Genomic DNA, 21,653 nt, shown 5'->3' with positions numbered 1-21,653 from the left:
AGCTCAGAGACAGAATTGTGGCAAGGCACAGATCTGGCCAAGGATACAAAAGTATTTCTGCAGTACTCAAAGTTCCTAAGAGACTCCATAATCCTTAAATGGAAAAGTTTGGGACCACCAGAAGTCTTCCTAGACCTGGCCATCCAGCCAAACTGAGCAATGGTGGTAGAAGAGTCTTGGTGAGAGAGGTAAAGAAAACCCCAGGATCACTGTGGCTGAGCTCCACAGATGCAGTAGGGAGATGGGAGAGAGTTCTACAAAGTCAACTATCCCTCCAGCCCTCCACCAGTTGGGTGTTTATGGCAGAGTGGCCCGATGGAGGCCTTTCATCAGTGCCAGACATATGAAAGCCCGCATAGAGTTTGCTAAAAAAACACATGAAGGACTCCCAGACTATGACAAATAAGATTCTCTGGTCTGATGAGATGAAGATAGAACTTTTTGGTGATAATTCTAAGCGGTATGTGTGGAGAAAACCAGGCACTGCTCATCACCTGCCCAATACAATCCCAACAGTGAAACATGGTGGTGGCAGCATCATGCTATGGGGGGGGTGTTCAACTGCAGGGACAGGATGACTGGTTGCAATTGAAGGAAACATGAATGTGGAAAGTACATAGATATCCTGGATGAAAACCTCTTCCAGAGTGCTCTGGACCTCAGACTTGGCCGAAGGTTCACCTTCCAACAAGACATTGATTCTAAGCACACAGCTAAAATAACAAACGTTCACCATCCAACCTGACGGAACTGGAGAGGATCTGCAAGGAAGAATGGCAGAGGATCCCCAAATCCAGGTGTGAAAAACTTGTTGCATCATTCACAACAAGACTCATGGCTGTACTAGCTCAAAAGGGTGCTTCTACTCAATGCTGAGCAAAGGGTCTGAATACTTATGACCATGTGATATTTCAGTTTCTTTTTTTAATAAATTTGCAAAAATTTCTACATTTCTTTTTTTACAGTCAAGATGGGGTGCAGAGTGTACATTAATGAGGAAAAAATGAACATCTTTGAATTTACCAAATGGCTGCAATGAAACAAAGAGGGAAAAATTTAAAGGGGTCTGAATACTTTCCGTACCCACTGTATATAACTACTCTGAAATGCTGTTTTTCATAGAAAACATACGTTAAAGGGTCGGCTGGGCCCTAGGCTTCTAGGATAATTAGTCCAAAAGTCAGGACTCCAGGAGCTTCTCCTCACCCTGCTCCCATAGACCAACAAGTTTCACTTACTGTGTGTGTACAGGGAAAGTCATGTCCGTCTAAGAACGCATAGTGGATAAAAGCTATCAGGGACTAGCCATCCAGTTTGGTCTTGACAGGCTTTTCAAAGTATATTTTCTCTGAAAAGCAGCAATTTCAGGGTGACTTTAGCTATTGTCAACATTAGGAGAATGACTCGTGACATCTATTTTTACATATATGGATTTGGATATGTAATAAGTGTATAATGAAATGTTTATTGCCTTTAACTATCATTACAGTTATGGAATGTTTTCATAAACGTGACATTAGGAAAGGTTCATGTAAAAAGCTAAGGGCAAAATAGAGATGCATTAATTGATGAAAAATCAAATTAACATAGTAACATAGTTAGCAAGGCCGAAAAAAGACATTTGTCCATCCAGTTCAGCCTATATTAAATCAGAATAAATCCCCAGATCTACGTCCTTCTAAAGAACCTAATAACTGTAAAATACAATATTGTTATGCTCCGGGAAGACATCCAGGCCTCTCTTGAACCCCTCGAGTGAGTTCGCTATCACCAACTCCTCAGGCAAGGAATTTCAGATTCTCACTGTGTTATGGGCTGGCGGAACGCTCCAAATAATAAAGAAGGTATAAGGTGCGTTCGCAGCCCGGGGTCCACCATGCAGAGATGGTAACTGCTGCTCGGTAATGGCGGACGTTATATGGCGGTACAATAGAGGAACACATGAGTTTAACTACACCTAGTGTGTACAGAGGCAGATTCTGTTACCTCACAGAGCCGCCCGACCACCAAATACAAATGCCGTAGCCTGTTTATGCTCACAGAGCTCGGCAATGTGAGCACTGGTGTATAGACACAGAACTCTACCCCTGAGACACTGGGTTAGAGTCCCTCTAGTCACACTAGTGCTCTGCACCACAACCGCAATGCCTGAACAGACACCTATAGGATGCTGTGCCCTGTTAGAAGTCACAGGGTGCAACTGAACGTTGCTTACCGCACAGCGCAGCTCTGGCGGAAACCACTAACCTGCCTAAACTCAGGCCTGGAAAGTGCATAGGACATGCACGGCACCACACTAACGGATGCTGCAGTACCTGCGGTAGCGTGGTGCCTTAGGTAGATTGGCACACACAGGCACTAGCAGGTGTGAGGAGCTGCGAGCACTGCGGCGCTAGGCAGTGCCACACAACTCGGCGCTGACTCTGAACTCTAACCCTAATAACATGTGTATCAAAGGGAAGGATTTCATAATGAGTCATTCAGCGGTTCACAAGCATCCATCATCACACACATCTCTACCAAACACATTGTATACTAGCGCATGGCCAAGCAGCCATGTGAACCTTTTATAGCAGCGTCCCTCCGGGACCTTCCTGATGGTCCAATCCGAGCTGGAGAAGGACCTGAGCATGTGACCACCGATCTCCAATGAGAGATCGTTCCACGGGCATGCTCAGTAGACCGAAAGGAGGACTTAGTCCCTGGAGTAGCTCGCTGCTGACCAGCATGCGTTGCTATAGCTGGACCAGGGGTGGCAGCAGCAGCAGCAACCAAACCCACAGTGCTAGACTGAGCAAGACACTAGGAACAATGTCTTTGCTGAGCAGGCTCCTCTGCAGCTGGAGAGGAATGGGAGACTGCAGAAGCCAAGGGTCGGGATTCCTCCTGTGCAGAGGCAGGAACCCAGTGCCTAACACACTGCCCTAACAGTAAAGAATCCACTTCTATGCTGGTGGAAAAACCTTCTCTCCTCCAGATGCAGAAAGTGACCACAGGGTAAAATGTATAAATTGGTGCACTGCTAATACCTCAATGAATAAAGGGTGGAGGTGAAAACCAGTGGTCAATAACATGAGCCCAAAACAGAAGAGAAAAAAGCAAGACCACTCGTAGGGATGCACACTACCAATGTATAATAAGAAGAGTTGACTTGATTGATAACAACTTATGAAAAACATTAAAAAACACAGTGAAAACCGTATAGGCCCTGTGCACACTGTAGGTATTACAATAGTAGTAGCAATAACAGCTCTATGAGGAAAAAAGGAGCAAATATTAATCAAATACAATCATATAATTAGCAATTCATATGCAGGAGATTCCAAACAGACATAAATAGTCACTGAAGAAAGAGCTGCATAATAAACCCCCCATGGAAAAGTGGACCACTATGCCACATAAAGCTGCTTGTATTTGGTCCTTTTTTTCTCATAGAGCTGTTATTGCTACGACTATTGTAATGCCTATGGTGTGCACAGGGCCTATGTGGTTTTCACTGTGTGTTTTTTAATGTTTTTAATAAGTTGTTATCAATAAAGTCATCTCTTTTTATTATACATTGGTAGTGTGCATCCCTACTAGTGGTTTTGCTTTTTTCTCTTCTGTTTTGTGCCCCCTTGTGACCATCACATTCCTTGGTATAAACAGATTCTCGGAGAGATATTTGTATTGTCCTCTTATATATTTATACATGGTTATTAGGTCGTCCCTCAGTCGTCTTTTTTCTAGACTAAAAAATCCTAATTTTACTAATCTCTCTGGGTATTGAAGTTTCCTCATCCCCTTTATTAATTTTGTTGCCCTCCTTTGTACTCGCTCTAGTTCCATTATATCCTTCCTGAGCACCGGTGCCCAAAACTGTACACAGTACTTCATGTGCAGTCTAACCAGGGATTTGTACAGAAGCAGTATAATGCTCTCATTATGTGTATCCAGACCTCTTTTAATGTACCCCATAATCCTGTTTGCGTTGGCAGTCGCTGTTTGGCACTGGCTGTTCAAGGTAAGTTTATCATTAACTAGGATCTTCTTCTCCATGTCAGATTTACCCAGTGGTTTCCCTCTCAGTGTGTAATCTTGATATTGATTCCTTATTCCCATGTGTATAACCTTACATTTATCATTGTTTCGGCCCACGTTTCCAACTTATCCAGATCCATCTGTAGCAGAATACTATCTTCTCTTGTATTAACTGCTTTACATAGTTTTGGAGTAGAATTGTATGACATGCATGATGTAAAAGCATGTTCACACTGGCCATGAAAGCAAGCAAAACCAAAGGAAAAAAAAAATGTGTGTATATACCCTAATGAAAATAATGAAAATAAATAAGTGAAAAAGCAAGTGCATTAAATAACATGGGGTACTTGGTAAACACTGTTTTGATCAAAAAAGTATAAAGCTGTCCCACCACGGCAAGGTGTACCCATTTGAGACAGTAACTACACTAACGGTTAAAACCTACCTAGTGTGAATAGTTGCAGAGTCTCTGGGTCCCAAACGGACACCAAGCTTCAGAGGGACTATAAGTGAACTATACAGCTCAGTAGAAAGGAGGCCACACCCTATTTGTACTGAATGCAAAAATGCTGAAGAAGAACCAAAAAAACTGAACTGGAGTAGAATTGAATGACATGCATGATGTAAAAGCATGTTCACACTGGCCATGAAAGCAAACAAAACCAAAGGAAAAAAAACAATGTGTGTATACTGTATACCCTAATGAAAATAAATAAGTAAAAAAGCAAGTGCATTAAATAACATAGGGTACTTGTTTTAACTGTTAGTGTAGTTACTGTCTCAAATGGGTACACCTTGCCGTGGTGGGACAGCTTTATACTTTTTTGATCAAAACAGTGTTTACCAAGTACCCTATGTTATTTAATGCACTTGCTTTTTCACTTATTTATTTTCATTAGGGTATATACACACATTTTTTTTTTCCTTTTGTTTTGCTTGCTTTCATGGCCAGTGTGAACATGCTTTTACATCATGCATGTCATACAATTCTACTCCAAAACTATGTAAAGCAGTTAATACAAGAGAAGATAGTATTCTGCTACAGATGGATCTGGATAAGTTGGAAACGTGGGCCGAAACAATGATAAATGTAAGGTTATACACATGGGAATAAGGAATCAATATCAAGATTACACACTGAGAGGGAAACCACTGGGTAAATCTGACATGGAGAAGGAGATCCTAGTTAATGATAAACTTACCTGGAACAGACAGTGCCAAGCAGCGACTGCCAATGCAAACAGGATTATGGGGTACATTAAAAGAGGTCTGGATACACATAATGAGAGCATTATACTGCTTCTGTTTTGGACTGTTCTGTCTGGCTCTGACCTTTGGCGTGTTTCTGGCTGTGCTTTCGTCTCATCCTCTTGTTCCCGTGCTCCCGACTGGCTTTTTGACCTCTGGCCTGCTTCAGACCTTGCTCCTGCCTTCCCCTCTGACACTGCATTCCTGGCTGTTGCTGACTTAGCTTGTATGACCTCTCTATTGCCTCTTAGCGGTGTTTGCTCAGCTCTACAGGTCTTCGCTTGAGGTGAGCTCCTGTTACCTCCCTTCCTTGCCCTCTGGTGGTTGTCCCTGTACTGCACAACAATAAATATATTTAAAAGAAAATTCCGTGGGGGTCTTTTTTTTGATAACCAGCATAGCAAAACTGACAGCTGCAGACTGCAATCCTCATCTGTCAGCTTTATCTTGACTGGTTATCAAAGATAGATATTATTTTGACAACCAGCCATGCTAAAGAAGACAGCTGGGGGCTGGGACTCTCAGGCTGCTAAGGTGCTATAGATATTGCCCCTCCAGCCTAAAAATAACAGCCTGCAGCCACCCCAGAAAAGGCAGATCTATTAAATGCACCAATTCTGGCACTTTGCCTGGCTCTTCCCATGTGCCCTGTGGCAGTGGCAAATGGGGTTCATATTTGTAGGGTTGATGTCACTTTTGTATTTCCAGGTGACATCAAGCCCAACAGCTAATCCCATTGTCATATTGTCAGTAAAAAACACCCACAATAAAGTTCTTTATTTAAAATAAAAATACACACTGTTTTAAAAATGTATTTAAAAATAACAAACACAGTTATACTCACATATTGTCAATTCCATTGAAGCCCTGGTCTCCTGTAAAAAAACAAGAATAAAAAACAATAATATTCCTCACCTGTCCAACATACTGTCCCACATCATAATCCATGTCTGCGATAATTGGTTTTCAATGTGAAGCAAAAAAAGAAGAAATATGCAGCACTCACCGATGTAGCTGAAAAACTGTGAGTCTTTATTTCACATAATTTCCATCAAATGTGTGGACATGCAGGACGTGGAGGAATGCTAGGGGAGGGAGGTGCCGGACAACGGCCGTTTCGCGATTACTCTCTTCTAATGTGGTGATTTGTGTGCCCTAGTATGCCATTCATCTGTTTGCTCTTTGCTGGGATAATTGGTTTTCAACCTGGTCTGTGCCAAGATGTAACCATCCATACTGAAAACCACAGGAGAATGAGCTGCTGCGAGTGAAGCATCAGTGACTAGCAGTGACTTCATCAAGGTTACCATAGGTCACTGAGGCTACATTTCCAGCTCACTTCACTGTGAGCTGGCCAATAAATTGCAGTTACCTGAGTGAGACCACCACTAGCGCCATGAGAAAAAGTCTCACGGTGCAGCGCTGAGCTCAGTGAATTCACTACAGTTCACTATTAGAAATTTTTTTACGGTGAATGCCAGTGAATTCACTGAGCTCAGCGCTGCATCAGGAGACTTTTTCTTGCAGTGATCTCACTGAGGTCACCCCAGTTCATTGGCCAGCTCACAGCAAATTTATATTTCAGGCACAGGCTGTTGAATACTCCCATCAGCCATGCCTGCTCTCGCTGTTATCAGCAGCAGCAGATGTAGACTGATGGGAGCAGTACTCACATCAGATGAAGCCTCCTTGACTGGAGGTAAACTTTTTACCGCCAGTCACAACTGCTGGCGCACTGACCGACGATAATAATCTTACTGCCAATCAGAGCCGGCGGTGTTTCTCATAATGTCGAGCAAATCACAACGTGGGAAACACCTGATGTTCAGGGTGCCGAACCTTAACAGTAACATGGAATTCTTGGAGAAGTCCTTGTTCATGGTCCGAGCCTGAACAGTAGGTGTTCTGTACAGACCACAAGCTTTACTGTTCTAGTTCACCCATCACTAGTTATAATTCTGTGTTGAGGCCATATTGTCATTGCAAAGGCTATGTTTGTGTTCAAGAACTTGTTGTCAATGGGGAAAAAGCCTAATTTATACTGTTAAAATCCATTTTGGGGACATAAGTAATCTCATTCATAGATATTCATCTGCTATTCACTGTAATACATACAACCATATCTCTACTAAGAACAACCTCCCTATACTGGGTTGTCTTACATTATCTTGTCTTTATGAAAAGACATGGGTATAAATTTACTAATCCTAAATGTGCCAGAATTCTAGTTTGATTTTTGAAAAGAAATACTGTGAATTCAATGCATCATATTTGTTATGTGTTTTAGACACTTTCTATTGTTTCCACAACATTGGTGTGTGGCTTCATGTGAAAGATGTGAGTTCTTGGAAAAAAGGATGGTCTATTATGTGATACCTTGTGCCAAAAATGAGCCTATATTTGGGCACAAATTTCTGGCACAGAGTAAGCCAACTAAATCATTGTATAAAGTTAGCCTAGGTAGTGTAAGCAGTATCAAATTTGTAAACCAGAATATGCCTCTGTGATACAGTAATTGTTTTCATGGTGAAGCTTAGTGCTGTGATTAGGCACACTATCTGGATTTCATAGTAGTGCGGTTTGATCAGCCTCAAACTGATGACACTTTTCCTTTATGGAATTCTTCTCTCCTTCATGGGATGGACAGTTTTCCAGAGGTTATAATGAATTGAATAAACTGTCTACTAGTGATGAGTGAGTATACACGTTGCTCTGGTTTTTCCAAGCATGCTCGGGTGTCCTCCGAGTATTTTGGCGTGCTCGGAGATTTAGTTTTCGTCATCTCAGCTGCATGATTTGCGGCTGCTAGACAGCTTGAATACATGTGTGGAATGCCTGTTTGTTAGGGAATTCCCATATGTATTCAGCCTGTCTACAAGTCGCAAATCATGCAGATGAGATGATGAAAACTACATCTCCGAGCTCGCCAAAATACTCGGAAGACACCCGAGCATGCTCGGCGGAAACCCGAGCAATGAGTATTCACGCTCATCACTACTGTCTACTTTTTAGGCTATGTGCCCACGTAGCGATTCTGAAGCAGAATAAACCTGAGCAGAATCTCACACTCTGCTCCCGGGAAAACGCATGCGTTTTTTGACACGCTTTTGTAAGCGTTTGCCAAGCGTTTTTGCATGCGTTTTCCTAAGGTTTTTTGTCCATATAATTGACAGTCTGAGGAATCGCGTGCGATTCCGCAAAATTAATGAACATGCTGCGTTTTTAGTCGCGTTTTTCATTAAAAATCAATTGGATGATTTTCTTAAGCGTTTCTGCAGCTGAATCGCTTTTCTAAAAGCGCTGCAGAAACGCTTAAACGCTACGTGGGCACACAGCCTTAAGCTAAATATTAAATAGCACAGTTTTGCTAATGTTTCATAGTGTTTATTAATATGATTCATCACGCTGCCATCATTTTATTTTCCTGACTTTACATCATCCACATTTGTACAGACACTATGTCCACCAACACCCTGAATACGAGATCAAACTTTTCTATCTTCTTCTTAAATTAATATAGATAAAAGGCTGTTTCATGTCATTCTAATTAAATTTGTTAATCTTCTTTTTCAGAATATTTCTGCTTTAAAGAATGCCGGATATGCCAATGGTGCTGCAACATACCCCTCCAGATGGAGGATGGGGATGGGTAATAGTTTTCGCATCTTTCATTTCTATCGGGTTTTCATATGCATTTCCCAAAGCCATTACAGTATATTTCAAGGAAATCCAGGAGATATTCAACACTTCATACAGTGAGATTGCATGGATATCGTCTATTATGCTGGCGGTTATGTATGCTGGAGGTACGTTGGACAATATTTTGTTTTTATGAGAAGAGCAGTTTGCCAAAATCATTCAACATCAATTGATTTAATTTTAGGTGTAAAAAATCATTTTAGCTACCAACGTTCATTTAAATTATGGTCTGGGTTATTTCATTTTTCATTTATATTCATTTTTGATCTTTTTGTCTCTTTGCCCTTGAGTTCAGACAGCCTTTATACCACCAAGCTTATCCAAATGTATGAGTTTCATATAGCTCAGTCTGATTATATTTTTCTATGCCATAAGACTCTAGTTGGATGAATTTAATCATGTTATACTACCTGAGAGCAAAGATAGTATTATAACAAAATATAAGAGGCTGGTAATTAATGTGACTGCTTACTTAAAAAAATAACTAGAGATGTTTTTCTAACATAACTAGATTACTTTTCAGGCACAATGTAAAGTCCAGATTGGGATAGGCACCATGTTAAGCCCCATCTCACATAGCGAGATCGCTGGCAATCTCGTTACATGTGACACGCAGCAGCGATCGGCCCCCCTGCTGGATATCGCTGATCGTGCTCAAATGTCCTGGGCCATTTTATTGGTCTGATTGTTGGTTTAACCCCTTTACGACCTTGGACATATATGTCCAAGACCGCTTCCCACTATTTACTGTGGGCTTCGTCGATGAGCCCACAACCTTTCAGGCGCATAGCTGATCTCATCCAAAGTTCGTTTTGGGTATCAGAATTGTACCCGAACTAGAACCCAATCCCCATGGAAATGAAGGGGACCTGACCTTTGGAGCTGGAAAATGTCTCTCTCTCCCAAATTGTAAAACTGACTTCCAGGTTAAGTAAGTGTTTGACGTTCAGCACCAGACAACCTCTGTACAGTACGAACCATAGTCTTTACAGTTCATGTTCGCTCATCTCTACTCATAATAAGTTCAGATTCGCACGGAGAATTTATGGTGTTGATCTGCAGGCACTTCTTCCTGCATATCACATATCCCTGACCTGACGTGTAATCTCAAGGACAAGTTTAGAGTACATCAGGCACTGCAGCTTTTATGCAGAGCAGAATGTTAAGGAGCTTCTGATAATGTTTTACATTTACATTATTGGCCCAGAAACTAGGTACCTCGAAAGGCAAGAACATCTGTATCACATGCATTTTATTCCCAGCTTCACGGAAGGAAATGAGCTCTTCTAGGAACTGTTAAAATCAGCATTACACTATGTCACATGGTTGAAATATTCTGTTCCTTGCAATATAATATTCATGCAGCCATTTAGAATGAGATTTAAGTTTGATATTGCATTTCTGAACAAAGGATTAAGTGAAATGATGAAACAAATAGTCCATTTCTTTATAAGGATAACATTTGCAATAACCATTCTGTTTAAACAAGAAATACAATTTATTATATTAAATATTCTGAACCCATTCCACAATCACGAAGATCACAGAAGAACGGCTGATACGACTACTTGAGGGACCATTGGGCCGATAGTTTACACTATAACTGGTTATATGGCCGGATGTGTCAACATCATATTAAACTCAACCACAAGGAATTAGATTGTGTAAAGAGGCTGCTAAGAAGCATTGCTCAGTGGATGTGCATATTGATAGCCATTTCAGGCAAGCAGAAGAACAACACAATAGAATCCATGAATTATAATACAGTATATGCCTTCCAAACAACATTTTACCAAGAGACAATTGCTTAATCATGGAAGTAAATAAAACACAGAGTAATGCAATGTTTGTCAAGAAACCTCTGTTTCCATAATTTGCATAACATCAGCTGTTAACATGAATGCGCTAGCTTGTATAGTACATTTTGGTTCTGGCGTATGGGTAGGACATTCAGGAATGCCTTTACAAAAAAGAGTCATACAGTGGCACTACTGGTGACCATCAATATAGATTATTGTTTCACACTAAACAATGGCTATTTTGTGCTTCCTGTGGACCCACAACAAGGCTGGAGTTACAAGGACACTCTCGCCAGTACACAAATCACATGACCAAAGATCACTTGTGCTACTGTGACATCATAGCATAATGCAAGGGAATAGGATACCAAAACCGCGACATGCAGGTTACAAAAAATTTGACTGGGTCCAACTTTTGCAAACTTACTCGCTGTGGTTGCAGAACCCAAGAAGCCTCAATGAGATAACATTTACCTGAATTGCGCTACCAAATAGTGGCGGCAAATTGTAATCTTAGACTATGTGACCTGTGTCCCTGTCAAAGTGGTCATGTAGCCCCTGCCTTATTGGGATTGACGCTCACCAGTTAGCAGTGCAGCATTTCGTCAGGTTTACAGTATGGATGGCTGAACCCCCCTAGATATAAAATTCCTCCATTTGTCCTTAATGCATTTTGACATGTGAGGCCATGCCAACTACCTGTCATTCTGCTACTGTCATTCAGTGACACTCCCTGTGACATCATGTGCGCGGCCAGAAATACCACGCCTGCGCATTCTGCCTGACGTTGCTCCTCTGCACTGTGACGGATTCACTTTTACTGTGCGCTGGAGATCACTGGGACCAGAAGCTACAGTGACTCTACGTAACCTGCGTACATCAAAATTGAAGACAGTGCCACAGAAGGGCGGAACAGTGCAGAGGTGTGGCAGCAGGCAAAATGCGCAGGCACGGATTTCTGTCCAAGCACATGGCGTCAAAGGGAAATCTGAAGAGAAGGGGAGGAAAAATCTTGTACAATGAAGACCGGATGCAGTCTTTTCTTTCGGGCCAGCCTACACCCCATAGCCTGGAAGACTGAAGCTATAAAAGATGATTTTTACTAAAGAAGGCATCATCCATGAGGCATACAGGCATGACTAATTTCAGCCGTTTTGTATGCCCATATTAATAACTCAAAAAGCTCAAAAGGGTGACAGATTCCCTTTATAGGGTGATAGTGGCAAATTTTGGGGAGTTATTTCAACTTCAGTTAGTCCATACTAGTATCATACCTGCTTGCGCAATGAGTGATACTACACTTAGGATTAAGTGATCCTATGTAATTTTTACTTCCTACATGACCTATCGTCTACCAGTGAGTGTAATTTATGGGAAGTGCTGAATTGTGTTGCCGACATATATAACTAAATTTATGTAACAGTTCTCTTGTATAAGTACATTTTCATAAATCCTTACAGGGGGATAACCATATGTATAGGTAGAAGGAACATTATTTGAATTTCTGGTAACAGGAATTACACATGGTTTGTGCAGACAGTATAGACATATATGCCAAGTCAGTTTGTTATAGATATTGTTCATTCTTTCTGCAGCCTGAGGAGTAACAGGAGATTGTACCTTCCTGTAACAGTTTAGGCATTGCATCCATATAAAATACTAGCAATAATGAGGGCCGTTTTAGGAAATGCTCGCACAGCTGTTTTTTCAGTTGGATTCAGAGTGGGTCCGCTCTAAAAAGCATGTGAAAATTAGACCAGAAAATGCTTAAAAGAATGAGCATATTAATTCGTATGTAAAAAAAAAAAAAGAAGAAAAAATGGTTTTCCATTGTACATTCAGGCGTTTCAGCATGTTTTAACCACTTTATTTTTCCAAAGAGGGCAAGTAGTGAGCTTACCATTCTTCAAGTGTTTTCTGTTTGGAAGATGCTCTACACTTACAATACAAGTCATTGGAAAGGCTAAAAAGAAGATGCTTTGGGTGTCGTTTGGAGTGTTTTGTGAGAGTTTTCACTTAAAAAAAAAAGAATGTTTTATTTTTTAAGCTTAATTAACTTAAAGAAGGAAGGAATGCATAGTGACCAAAAATGTTACAAGAAACACTCAAAAGACCCCCAAATAATGCTTATGAAAACGTCAACAAAAAATGACAGAAAAACCCAGCCTTTCCTGAAGCGGTTTCCACTTTGTTGGGTTCATCCACCTGAAAAGATGTTGTTTGCACATATATTTACATTTCTGTGCTGTTAAAAACTTTATTGTAAAATGTATGTGTTATCCCTTGACAATAGGCTGACCACCCAGTCTCTTCTACTGGGACTCGTGGAGATTAGCTGTAATCTGTAGGGAAACCTTGCAGTGAGCACTACCTAGAGCTCATAGATCTCAATGGATATTAAAGATGATTGTAAGGGCATGGGCATGAAGTCCAATGTCCACCCCCTGTTGTCCTCTGACCCAGACTTTTCACAAGCAACTTAGTGCCATTACTTTTAGTACGGCACAATCAAGGATGATACAAATAGTGGATGCAGAGATTGTAGCCCCAGCTCTGCCTTGGAGCCTAGGGGGCCCCAAAAAGTCATTTTATATGGAAAGATCAATATTTTTATAGAGCTGTGATAGTTTGTGTCTCTGCTAGAGATTTAGCATTGGGGCTTAAAAACTTAAAACTTAAGTTATGCTCAGAGTACCAGGATGATCCTCACTCCTAATGAGGGGAACTTAGATCTTCTAGTTGCGACCAATGGCATCCATTTATTTACCAATGTGACTATACAAATGACCATACTAATAATCTTACAATTTTTGATTTAAAGAAAGCTAGTCCCCTAGGTTATCCTCTAGCTTTAAATGACCTTAAAGAGGTTGTCAGGGCCAAATCAATAAGTCTGCAGTCTGCGTGACTGCAAACTTATGAATCCCCCCATCACATTCACTGTGCGCTGCCGGGATTCACCAGTTTCTGACCCAGGATTGTAGAGTATGTATATGTAACAAGGTGGCATGGGGTGGTAGTCACGAGTGATGTCACTAAGGCACCTTCAGTCCACACCCCGGGCCCTTGCACATGAATAAACTGCTCTGATACCAGCCTTGGGTCACAGTGGGTTACCTCAGTTCTGCAGTTGTTCTGCATGATGGGACGACATCCTCCGGATGAACCACATTTCACACTGTATGGGGCTCAACAGTGGCAACTTGTATTTTAATAAGGAGAATGTAGAAATAGACAAGAAACATATAATTTCTGTTCTGTCCCTAGGGACAGCAACAGCTGCAGCAGCAGAGTCCAAAACACCCAGTAAGCTCTCCAGAGCTGAAAGTCTCTAATGGGGCACACATCCAGTCCCAGTGCCCGACAGTTCTGGCAGCCTATGTTCTACCCAGCCGGGGGTTGATTCCGTCCCAGACGGGGACACACATTCTCCCAGATGAGGGTCCCTTCTGTCCCAGATGGGGACCGACAACCTGCCTCAGGAAGTCCTAACTGGGCTCTCTCCAGGAAGCCTCAGCTTCCTCTTCACTAGGGGCTGTTGGCTCAGCCGCCTAAATTAACCCCTTCTGTCCCTGCCTCTAGAATGTGCATAACAAACACAGCACAACAGCCATACATGGCAGACACAGCATATTTAACAGTGTAAAACATAAGGGGATAACATTAGGGCATAAGTGGTGCATAGCATTACACATTAACGAACAACAGCAGATCATTAATATGTTAACATACAGGTACACCATCTGGGTACCGCATACAGTGCACGATACCAGCACATAGGAGAGAGGGGAAGCAATGAAGTTCTCCGCCACCCCCTTCCTTACATATGCCTTATACACTTGTACATACTCTGGGTCAAGGCCCGTCTAGTGGGTGTGGCCTCTCTCCATACAAGTATATTGAAGTGAGGCCACACCGACTGGCCGGGAGTATGTATAACTTATACATGCCCTCCGGTCCTGGGTCAGAAACCGGCAAGTCCCCACAGATCACAGTGCGTGCACTGGGGGGATTCATAAATCTGCTGTCACGCTCGCGCCATGGCTGAATGGCGCGAACCGGGGGGTTGTGGCCCCACTGTGCCACAAACTAGACTACCCTGGAAGGGGCGTGACTACAACAGCTACCTCGGTCTTCACTGGAGCCTCTGATGGTGAGGTCAGGCTTGTGTGGCAGATAGCTGTCGGGTGCCACTCCAGGGTGGTGTCTGGCTGTGGCTGCTGGTCCCACTCGGGGACAAGTCACTTTGACAGAGGTTAGACAGGCAGGCAGGTAGACACGACAGGCACGGCTGAGACACAGGGCAGGCGGGCACGGCTTGGAGACACAGGACAGGCGGGCACGGCTTGGAGACACAGGACAGGCGGGCACGGCTTGGAGACACAGGACAGGCGGGCACGGCTTGGAGACACAGGACAGGCGGGCACGGCTTGGAGACACAGGTCAGGCGGGCACGGCTTGGAGACACAGGACAGGCGGGCACGGCTTGGAGACACAGGACAGATTGGCGTGGTATGAGAAGGAGCAGGTAGGGACCTGTTCACACAGCAGGTGTAGGCAGGAGGGAGTGGTGTATGCTGGAACAGGATCTGGACCTGTTCACACAGGAGGTGCAGGTATGGATTTAGGCAGGAAGGAGTGGAATATGAAGGAACAGGTTTGGACCTGTTCACACAGGAGGTGCAGGTAGGCAGAGCCGCAGGAGTGCGGAGCAGGCAGAGAGGCTAGGGAGCCGTGCAGACAGAGCGGCTAGGGAGCCGTGCAGACAGAGCGGCTAGGGAGCCGTGCAGACAGAGCGGCTAGGGAGCCGTGCAGACAGAGCGGCTGGGGAGCCGTGCAGACAGAGCGGCTAGAGTGCAGATGCACAGATAAAGCTGCGAGGGTGCAGATGCACAGATAAAGCTGCGAGGGTGCAGATGCACAGATAAAGCTGCGAGGGTGCAGATGCACAGATAAAGCTGCGAGGGTGCAGATGCACAGATAAAGCTGCGAGGGTGCAGATGCACAGATAAAGCTGCGAGGGTGCAGATGCACAGATAAAGCTGCGAGGGTGCAGATGCACAGATAAAGCTGCGAGGACACAAGGAAAGACACAGCAGAGATGGAACCACAAACAAGGAGACTGACAGACAGACAGAGGTAAGACTGAGTTCAGACAGAGACACAGGGACAAAGACACAAGGACCAGGATATTCTGCCTCCTGGCAGGCAGACAGAGTACAGACAAGGTACTGGGAACAAGACTCAAGGGCCAGGATATTCTGCCTCCTGGCAGGCGGACAAGGTACAAAGCGAGACAGAGTATTCCTACAGAGAAGGATATACACAGAACAGGGCCTGGCTTCCTCAGCAGCAAGATACTAACTGAGTATAGACATTGCACAGGCAAAGGTCAGTGGGTGTGGCGAAACTAAATAGTCAAGGGCTCTAGGTGATTGGTAAGGGACAGATTACCCAGGTGCACCCTGACTGCATAAGAACCAGAGAGTTCAGGCGCCGCCCCCCTATACACACAGTCTGGAAACATGGAGAGCAGAGGCACAGAGCTAGCAACAGACAGAATTCACAGCATGGCTTGAAGCAGAAAGTAAGTTGGTGTGCGGGGGATGGGAGGCCATGCAGTGATGCCAGCAGGGTTGTTACATCTGCACTCACACAGAGTGACTTCAGACTTATCGATTTGGAACAGACAATCCCTTTAATTATATTGTATTATGTGGAATTATAACTATAACAAAATAATCCTGCATAGAAAAAAGAAGTTCCCGTAAGACGCTTGAACCTGACAATTTTGGTAATCATTTTATATTTTATAATCCTTTCTCAATTGCAATATTCCCCCATGTAGAGTGAAAACACCTTATACTCATCTCTGGTGCCAGCGCTGTTCCAGTAACGTTGTTAATGAGTCTCCGAGGCTTGCATGACATTGTTATGTCACATGAGCCCTACATCCAATGAGTGGCTGCAAATGGGCCACTTTCTCTTGAGTGAGATTATTTTGGGTGAGAGTGGCTCCAGAGATGAGTATAAGGCCGGAGTTACACTAGTGTAGAATATAGCCGAGTGCTAGAGTTGATGTCATCTTTGTATTGTCAGGTGACATCAAGCCCCAAGGTTAGTAATGGAGAGGCATCAATAAGACGCCTCCTTTATTAACCCCACAGTCTCATTGTATTCCTCCCCTTTCCGCAGAGATGCTCTTAAACCATTAGTCCCACAACGGGTCCAGCGCTGCTAAATCTAGATGGCAGGTGACAAAGGGGACCTCAACCCCCCAAAATATCACCCCACTTGCCACAGCTACAGGGCAACTGGGAAGAGCGATGCTAAGTGCCAGAATTGGTGCATCTTAAAGAGTGTCAATCTTAGAGTGTCTAATCTTCAAAATGGATCAGAGAAGTGCATGTTACTACCATAGGTGCATTTAAAAAACCATTAAAGTGAACTAACACATTGTCTTGCATTGGTCCTTGTGCTGTCTATATGCTAGCCATTTTGCTTACAGACAGCATAAAATGTTTAACATGCTCATCTGAATGAGCCCTTACAAATTAATGTGATCATACAGAGTCCCTGCAACAAGATCTCTTACGATTATCCAATTTTTGGGAATCTTTCAAACAAAAAAGGCACGTCCTATTTTGAAGGTCTCATCTAATAGAGAATGGAGCTCTGAAGTGTTCAATTTAAGAGAAACAATGATTGCACGTGTGAGCCACTGCTCTATTGATTCTCTATGAAACTGTCAAGTATATTCCATGGATAGGTGATAACAAGACAAGTTATAACAATGTTAGCAAGCAGTGTGAATGGTAACCATATTATTCAACTTCTGATCTGCACCAGCCTGCATGTATCTCCATTCAATGTTAGCAAGCAGTGTAAATGGTAACTATATAATAATAATATAATAATAATAATAATAATAATAATAAATTTTATTTCTATAGCGCCGACATATTCCGCAGCACTTTACATTTCAGAGGGGACTTGTACAGACAATAGACATTACAGCATAACAATAATCACATAGATCATAACAGATACCAAGAGGAATGAGAGCCCTGCTCGCAAGCTTACAGTCTATGAGGAAAAAAGGGGAGACACGAAAGGTGGGTGGTAGCAGTTGCCCTGATTGTATGGACCAGCCATAATGTTAAGTGTGTAACAGTACAAATGCAGAGGGCTAATGGATGCATAAAGCATGTGGGAACATGATGCGGGGAACCTGGTTACGGTAAAAACTTTTGGCTGTGCCACATAGGGATAGATTAGGTTAATGTGTTGAGGCGGAAGGCCAGACTGAATAAATGCGTTTTCAGGGCACGCTTAAAATTGTGGGGATTGGGGACTAATCATTAACCTGGGAAGTGCATTCCAAAGAATTGGCGCAGCACATGTATAGTCTTGGAGATGGGAGTGGGAGGTTCTGATTATTGAGGATGCTAACCTCAGGTCATCAGCAGAGCGGAGGGCGTGGGTTGGATGGTATACTGAAACAAGGGAGGAGATGTAGGGTGGTGCTGAGCCATGAAGATCTTTGTGGGTGAGGGTAATAAGTTTGTACTGGATTCTGGAGTGGATGGGTAGCCAGTGTAATGACTGGCACAAGGTAGAGGCATCTATGTAACGATTGATGAGGAATATGATCCTGGCAGCAGCATTCAAGACAGATTGGAGGGGGGAGAGCTTGGTAAGAGGGAGACCGATTAGAAGGGTGTTACAATGGTCGAGACGAGAATGAATAAGAGAAACAGTCAGAGTTTTTGCGGAGTCAAAAGTAAGAAAAGGTCGAATTCTAGAAATGTATTTGAGGTGCAGATAACAAGAGCGAGCCAGTGATCGTATGTGAGGGACAAAGGAAAGCTCGGAGTCAAGTATGACCCCAAGACAGCGGGCATGTTGCTGGGGAGTAATAGTGAAACCACACACGGAAATGGCAATGTCGGGTATAGGTACATTAGTAGCGGGAGGAAACACAAGGAGTTCAGTCTTTGACAGGTTCAGTTTCAGATATAGTGAGGACAAGATGTTAGACACAGCGTTTAGACAATCGCCGGTGTTTTCTAGAAAGGCTGGCGTGATGTCAGGAGAAGAAGCGTATAATTGGGTGTCATCAGCATAGAGATGGTACTGGAAACCAAATCTACTGATTGCTTGACCAATAGGGGCAGTATACAAAGAGAAGAGGAGGGGGCCTAGGACTGATCCTTGAGGAACCCCAACAGTAAGGGGAAGATGAGAGGAGGAGGAGCCAGCAAAAGATACAGTAAAGGAGCGGTCAGAGAGATAGGAGGAGAACCAGGAGAGAACGGTGTCCTTGAGGCCAATGGTTTTAACCCACAAAGCTCTCCACAGTGCGGCACTCCCCTACATCTCCTCCCTCATTTCTGTCTATCGGCCAAGCCGACCACTGCGCTCTGCAAAAGACTTTTGACTAACCTCTGCACTAATCTGCACCTCCCACTCCCGACTCCAAGACTTCAACCGCGCTGCACCAATCCTCTGGAATGCTCTACCCCAAGAAATTAGGACTATCCACAATTTGCACAGTTTTAGGCGCTCTCTCAAAACACATCTATTCAGAGCAGCCTATCAAGTTCACTAATCAAAGTCATTTTATGTGCAATTGTGAGTATGTAGCCCATTCACTATCTCTGTCCCCGACCCTCTCAAGATGGCTGGGCCATCATTGTAAATACATCATTGTAAATACACACCTGTACTTTGTATCTCCACCACCTCATTGTAGATTGTAAGCTCTCACGGGCAGGGTCGTCTTATTTTACTTTAATTACTGTATTGTTAACGTTGTTACTTATGACTTGTGTTTTGAAACTGTTAAACTGTAAAGCGCTGCGGAATATGTTGGCGCTATATAAATAAAGATTATTATTATAACAACCACTTTAAATATATTGCTTAGACCTGATGATGCTAGTGTTATTACTTTTGAAGATTATCTCAAAATGACTGTATAATCTTATTTGAAAGTTTGTGTCCAACAAGAGAGTGAAATAGCTGATGGGACGCAATGGTGAAAAGACTCGAGCTGAATACACACTATCACTCTAGAGTGTCAGATGTTAACCTTCCTCTTCTGCCTCCTCTGCTGAGCTACTCAACTGTGTGCCTCTAGGCTCACACCAAGTGGGCTCTACAACCTCATCCTTCCTGTTGTCCCACTACTCGCCCTGAGAGTCACCCTCCTCCTCTTCCTGCACTAACAGCACAGTAAAGTCCGCATGGGTCTCAGGTATCTAAGTTTCATCAGAATCACCTCTACTCTCAGGGGTTAACATCTGGTGACAAGGGTCTGCATTCTGCTTGGCCCAACATTGATCCAGCTGAAAAAAATTTTGGGCATCGATGCAGATGCTTTCCTCCTCTTGAGTCTGTGAATCTTTGGAGCAGACCTCTGATGCCCAATGAATAGAATGTGTGAACAGCTCTGCAGACTCACCCATCTGTGATTCCTCACAGTCAGTTGAATGGTTGGAGAGTTATGACATATGGGAAACCAAAGGTAATTGGAATGCCACCCCTGAGGACTGTACTGTATGTGGTTTTAAGGTGGAGGAAGAGGAGAGACCATTTGATGCAGCACTTGCCATTCACTGTAGCACATGCTCTCTGACCCTCATCTGCAAGGTGTAGATGAGGGCCTTCCACAAGTTTGTTGCCTTGGGGTAACCCTGGACTCTGATCTCTCCTTAAAAAACACATATCCATGCCTTTTCTACTTCCTGCAGTTTACAACTCAAAAATATTTCCCGGATCCGTACATTCCTTAATCAAGAATCTGCAAAAACTGTAGTCCATGCACTCATGCCTCGACTACTGCAACCTCCTACTTTAAGGCATCCCTTCAAACAGTCTTGCATCCCTCCAATCTATCCTAAACTTTGCTGCCCGACTAATCCACCAGTCCCCCTGCTGTTCCCCGGCCTCTCCTCTGTTAATACTGTCACTGGCTCCCCATTACCCAGAGACTCCAGTTCAAAACCCTAACCATGACATACAAAGCCATCCACAACCTATCTATTCCTTACATTTGTGACCTAGTCTCCCGGTACTTACCAGCACACAGCCTCTGATCCTCATAAGATCTCCTTCTCTACTCCCCTCTTATCTCCTCTTCCCGCAATTGCATACAAGAGTTCTCCCGTTCATCCCCTCTACTCTGGAACTCTATACTCCAACATAACATACACTCGACTACAATGGAAACCTTCAAAAGGAACCTGAAGAACCACCTCTTCCGACTAGCCTACAACCTACAGTAGCCATCGTCCACCATATCTCTCCTCATGATTTGTGGCTGCTGCACAGGCTGAATACATGTGAGGAATGCCTGTTTGTTAGGCAATCCCCACATGTATTCAGGCTGTCTAGCAGCCGTAAATCATGCAGATGCATCGACACAAACTAAATCTCCGAGCATGCCAGAATACTCAGAGGACACTCAAGCATGCTCGGGAAAACCCGAGCAACAAGTATACTCGCTCGGCACTAATCCTCGCCCATCCCTTGTAGACTGTGAGTCCTCATAGGGTCCTCTCTCCTCCTGTACTAGTCAGTTACTTGTATTGTGTGAGATTATTGTACTTGTTTTTATTATGTATACCCCTTCTTACATGTAAAACACCATAGAATAATTGGTGCTATAACAATAAATAATAATAATACAGTTGTGCGGCTGCAAAGAAAGGGAGTTGAGTAGCATGTCCAGTAACAGAAGCTGTCAAAATGCTATGCAATTATACTATTTTTACTCTGTTTAAATTTATGCCACTTTAGTGATGTGTGGCAATAAAGTTTTGAATGTGGGGACTCTAAGTTGGGTCTCCATCTGGTGGGTTGCCTGTAGTGGAAGCGGTATTA

The 21,653-nt window shown here is 43.4% G+C and overlaps 1 protein-coding gene across 3 annotated transcripts in view; it reads left to right on the top strand.

The window, feature by feature from the left end:
- SLC16A7 (solute carrier family 16 member 7) overlaps positions 1-21,653 on the top strand; it is a 210,254-nt gene that overhangs the window by 145,227 nt on the left and 43,374 nt on the right. For all 3 annotated transcript variants that reach the window (XM_073541523.1, XM_073541524.1, XM_073541525.1), the window contains exon 2: positions 8,842-9,074. In XM_073541523.1, coding sequence (XP_073397624.1) covers positions 8,861-9,074 — 214 coding nt within the window. In that variant the 5' untranslated portion in view covers positions 8,842-8,860. The remainder of the gene's footprint in view (positions 1-8,841; positions 9,075-21,653) is intronic.

This window comes from Dendrobates tinctorius, unplaced genomic scaffold, assembly GCF_039654945.1.
Source record: "Dendrobates tinctorius isolate UK_male_01 unplaced genomic scaffold, ASM3965494v1 ptg000122l, whole genome shotgun sequence".
Lineage (NCBI taxonomy): Eukaryota > Metazoa > Chordata > Amphibia > Anura > Dendrobatidae > Dendrobates > Dendrobates tinctorius.
The sequence above is the reverse complement of the archived record's forward strand: the minus strand, read 5'-3'. Positions and strand labels throughout refer to the sequence as shown.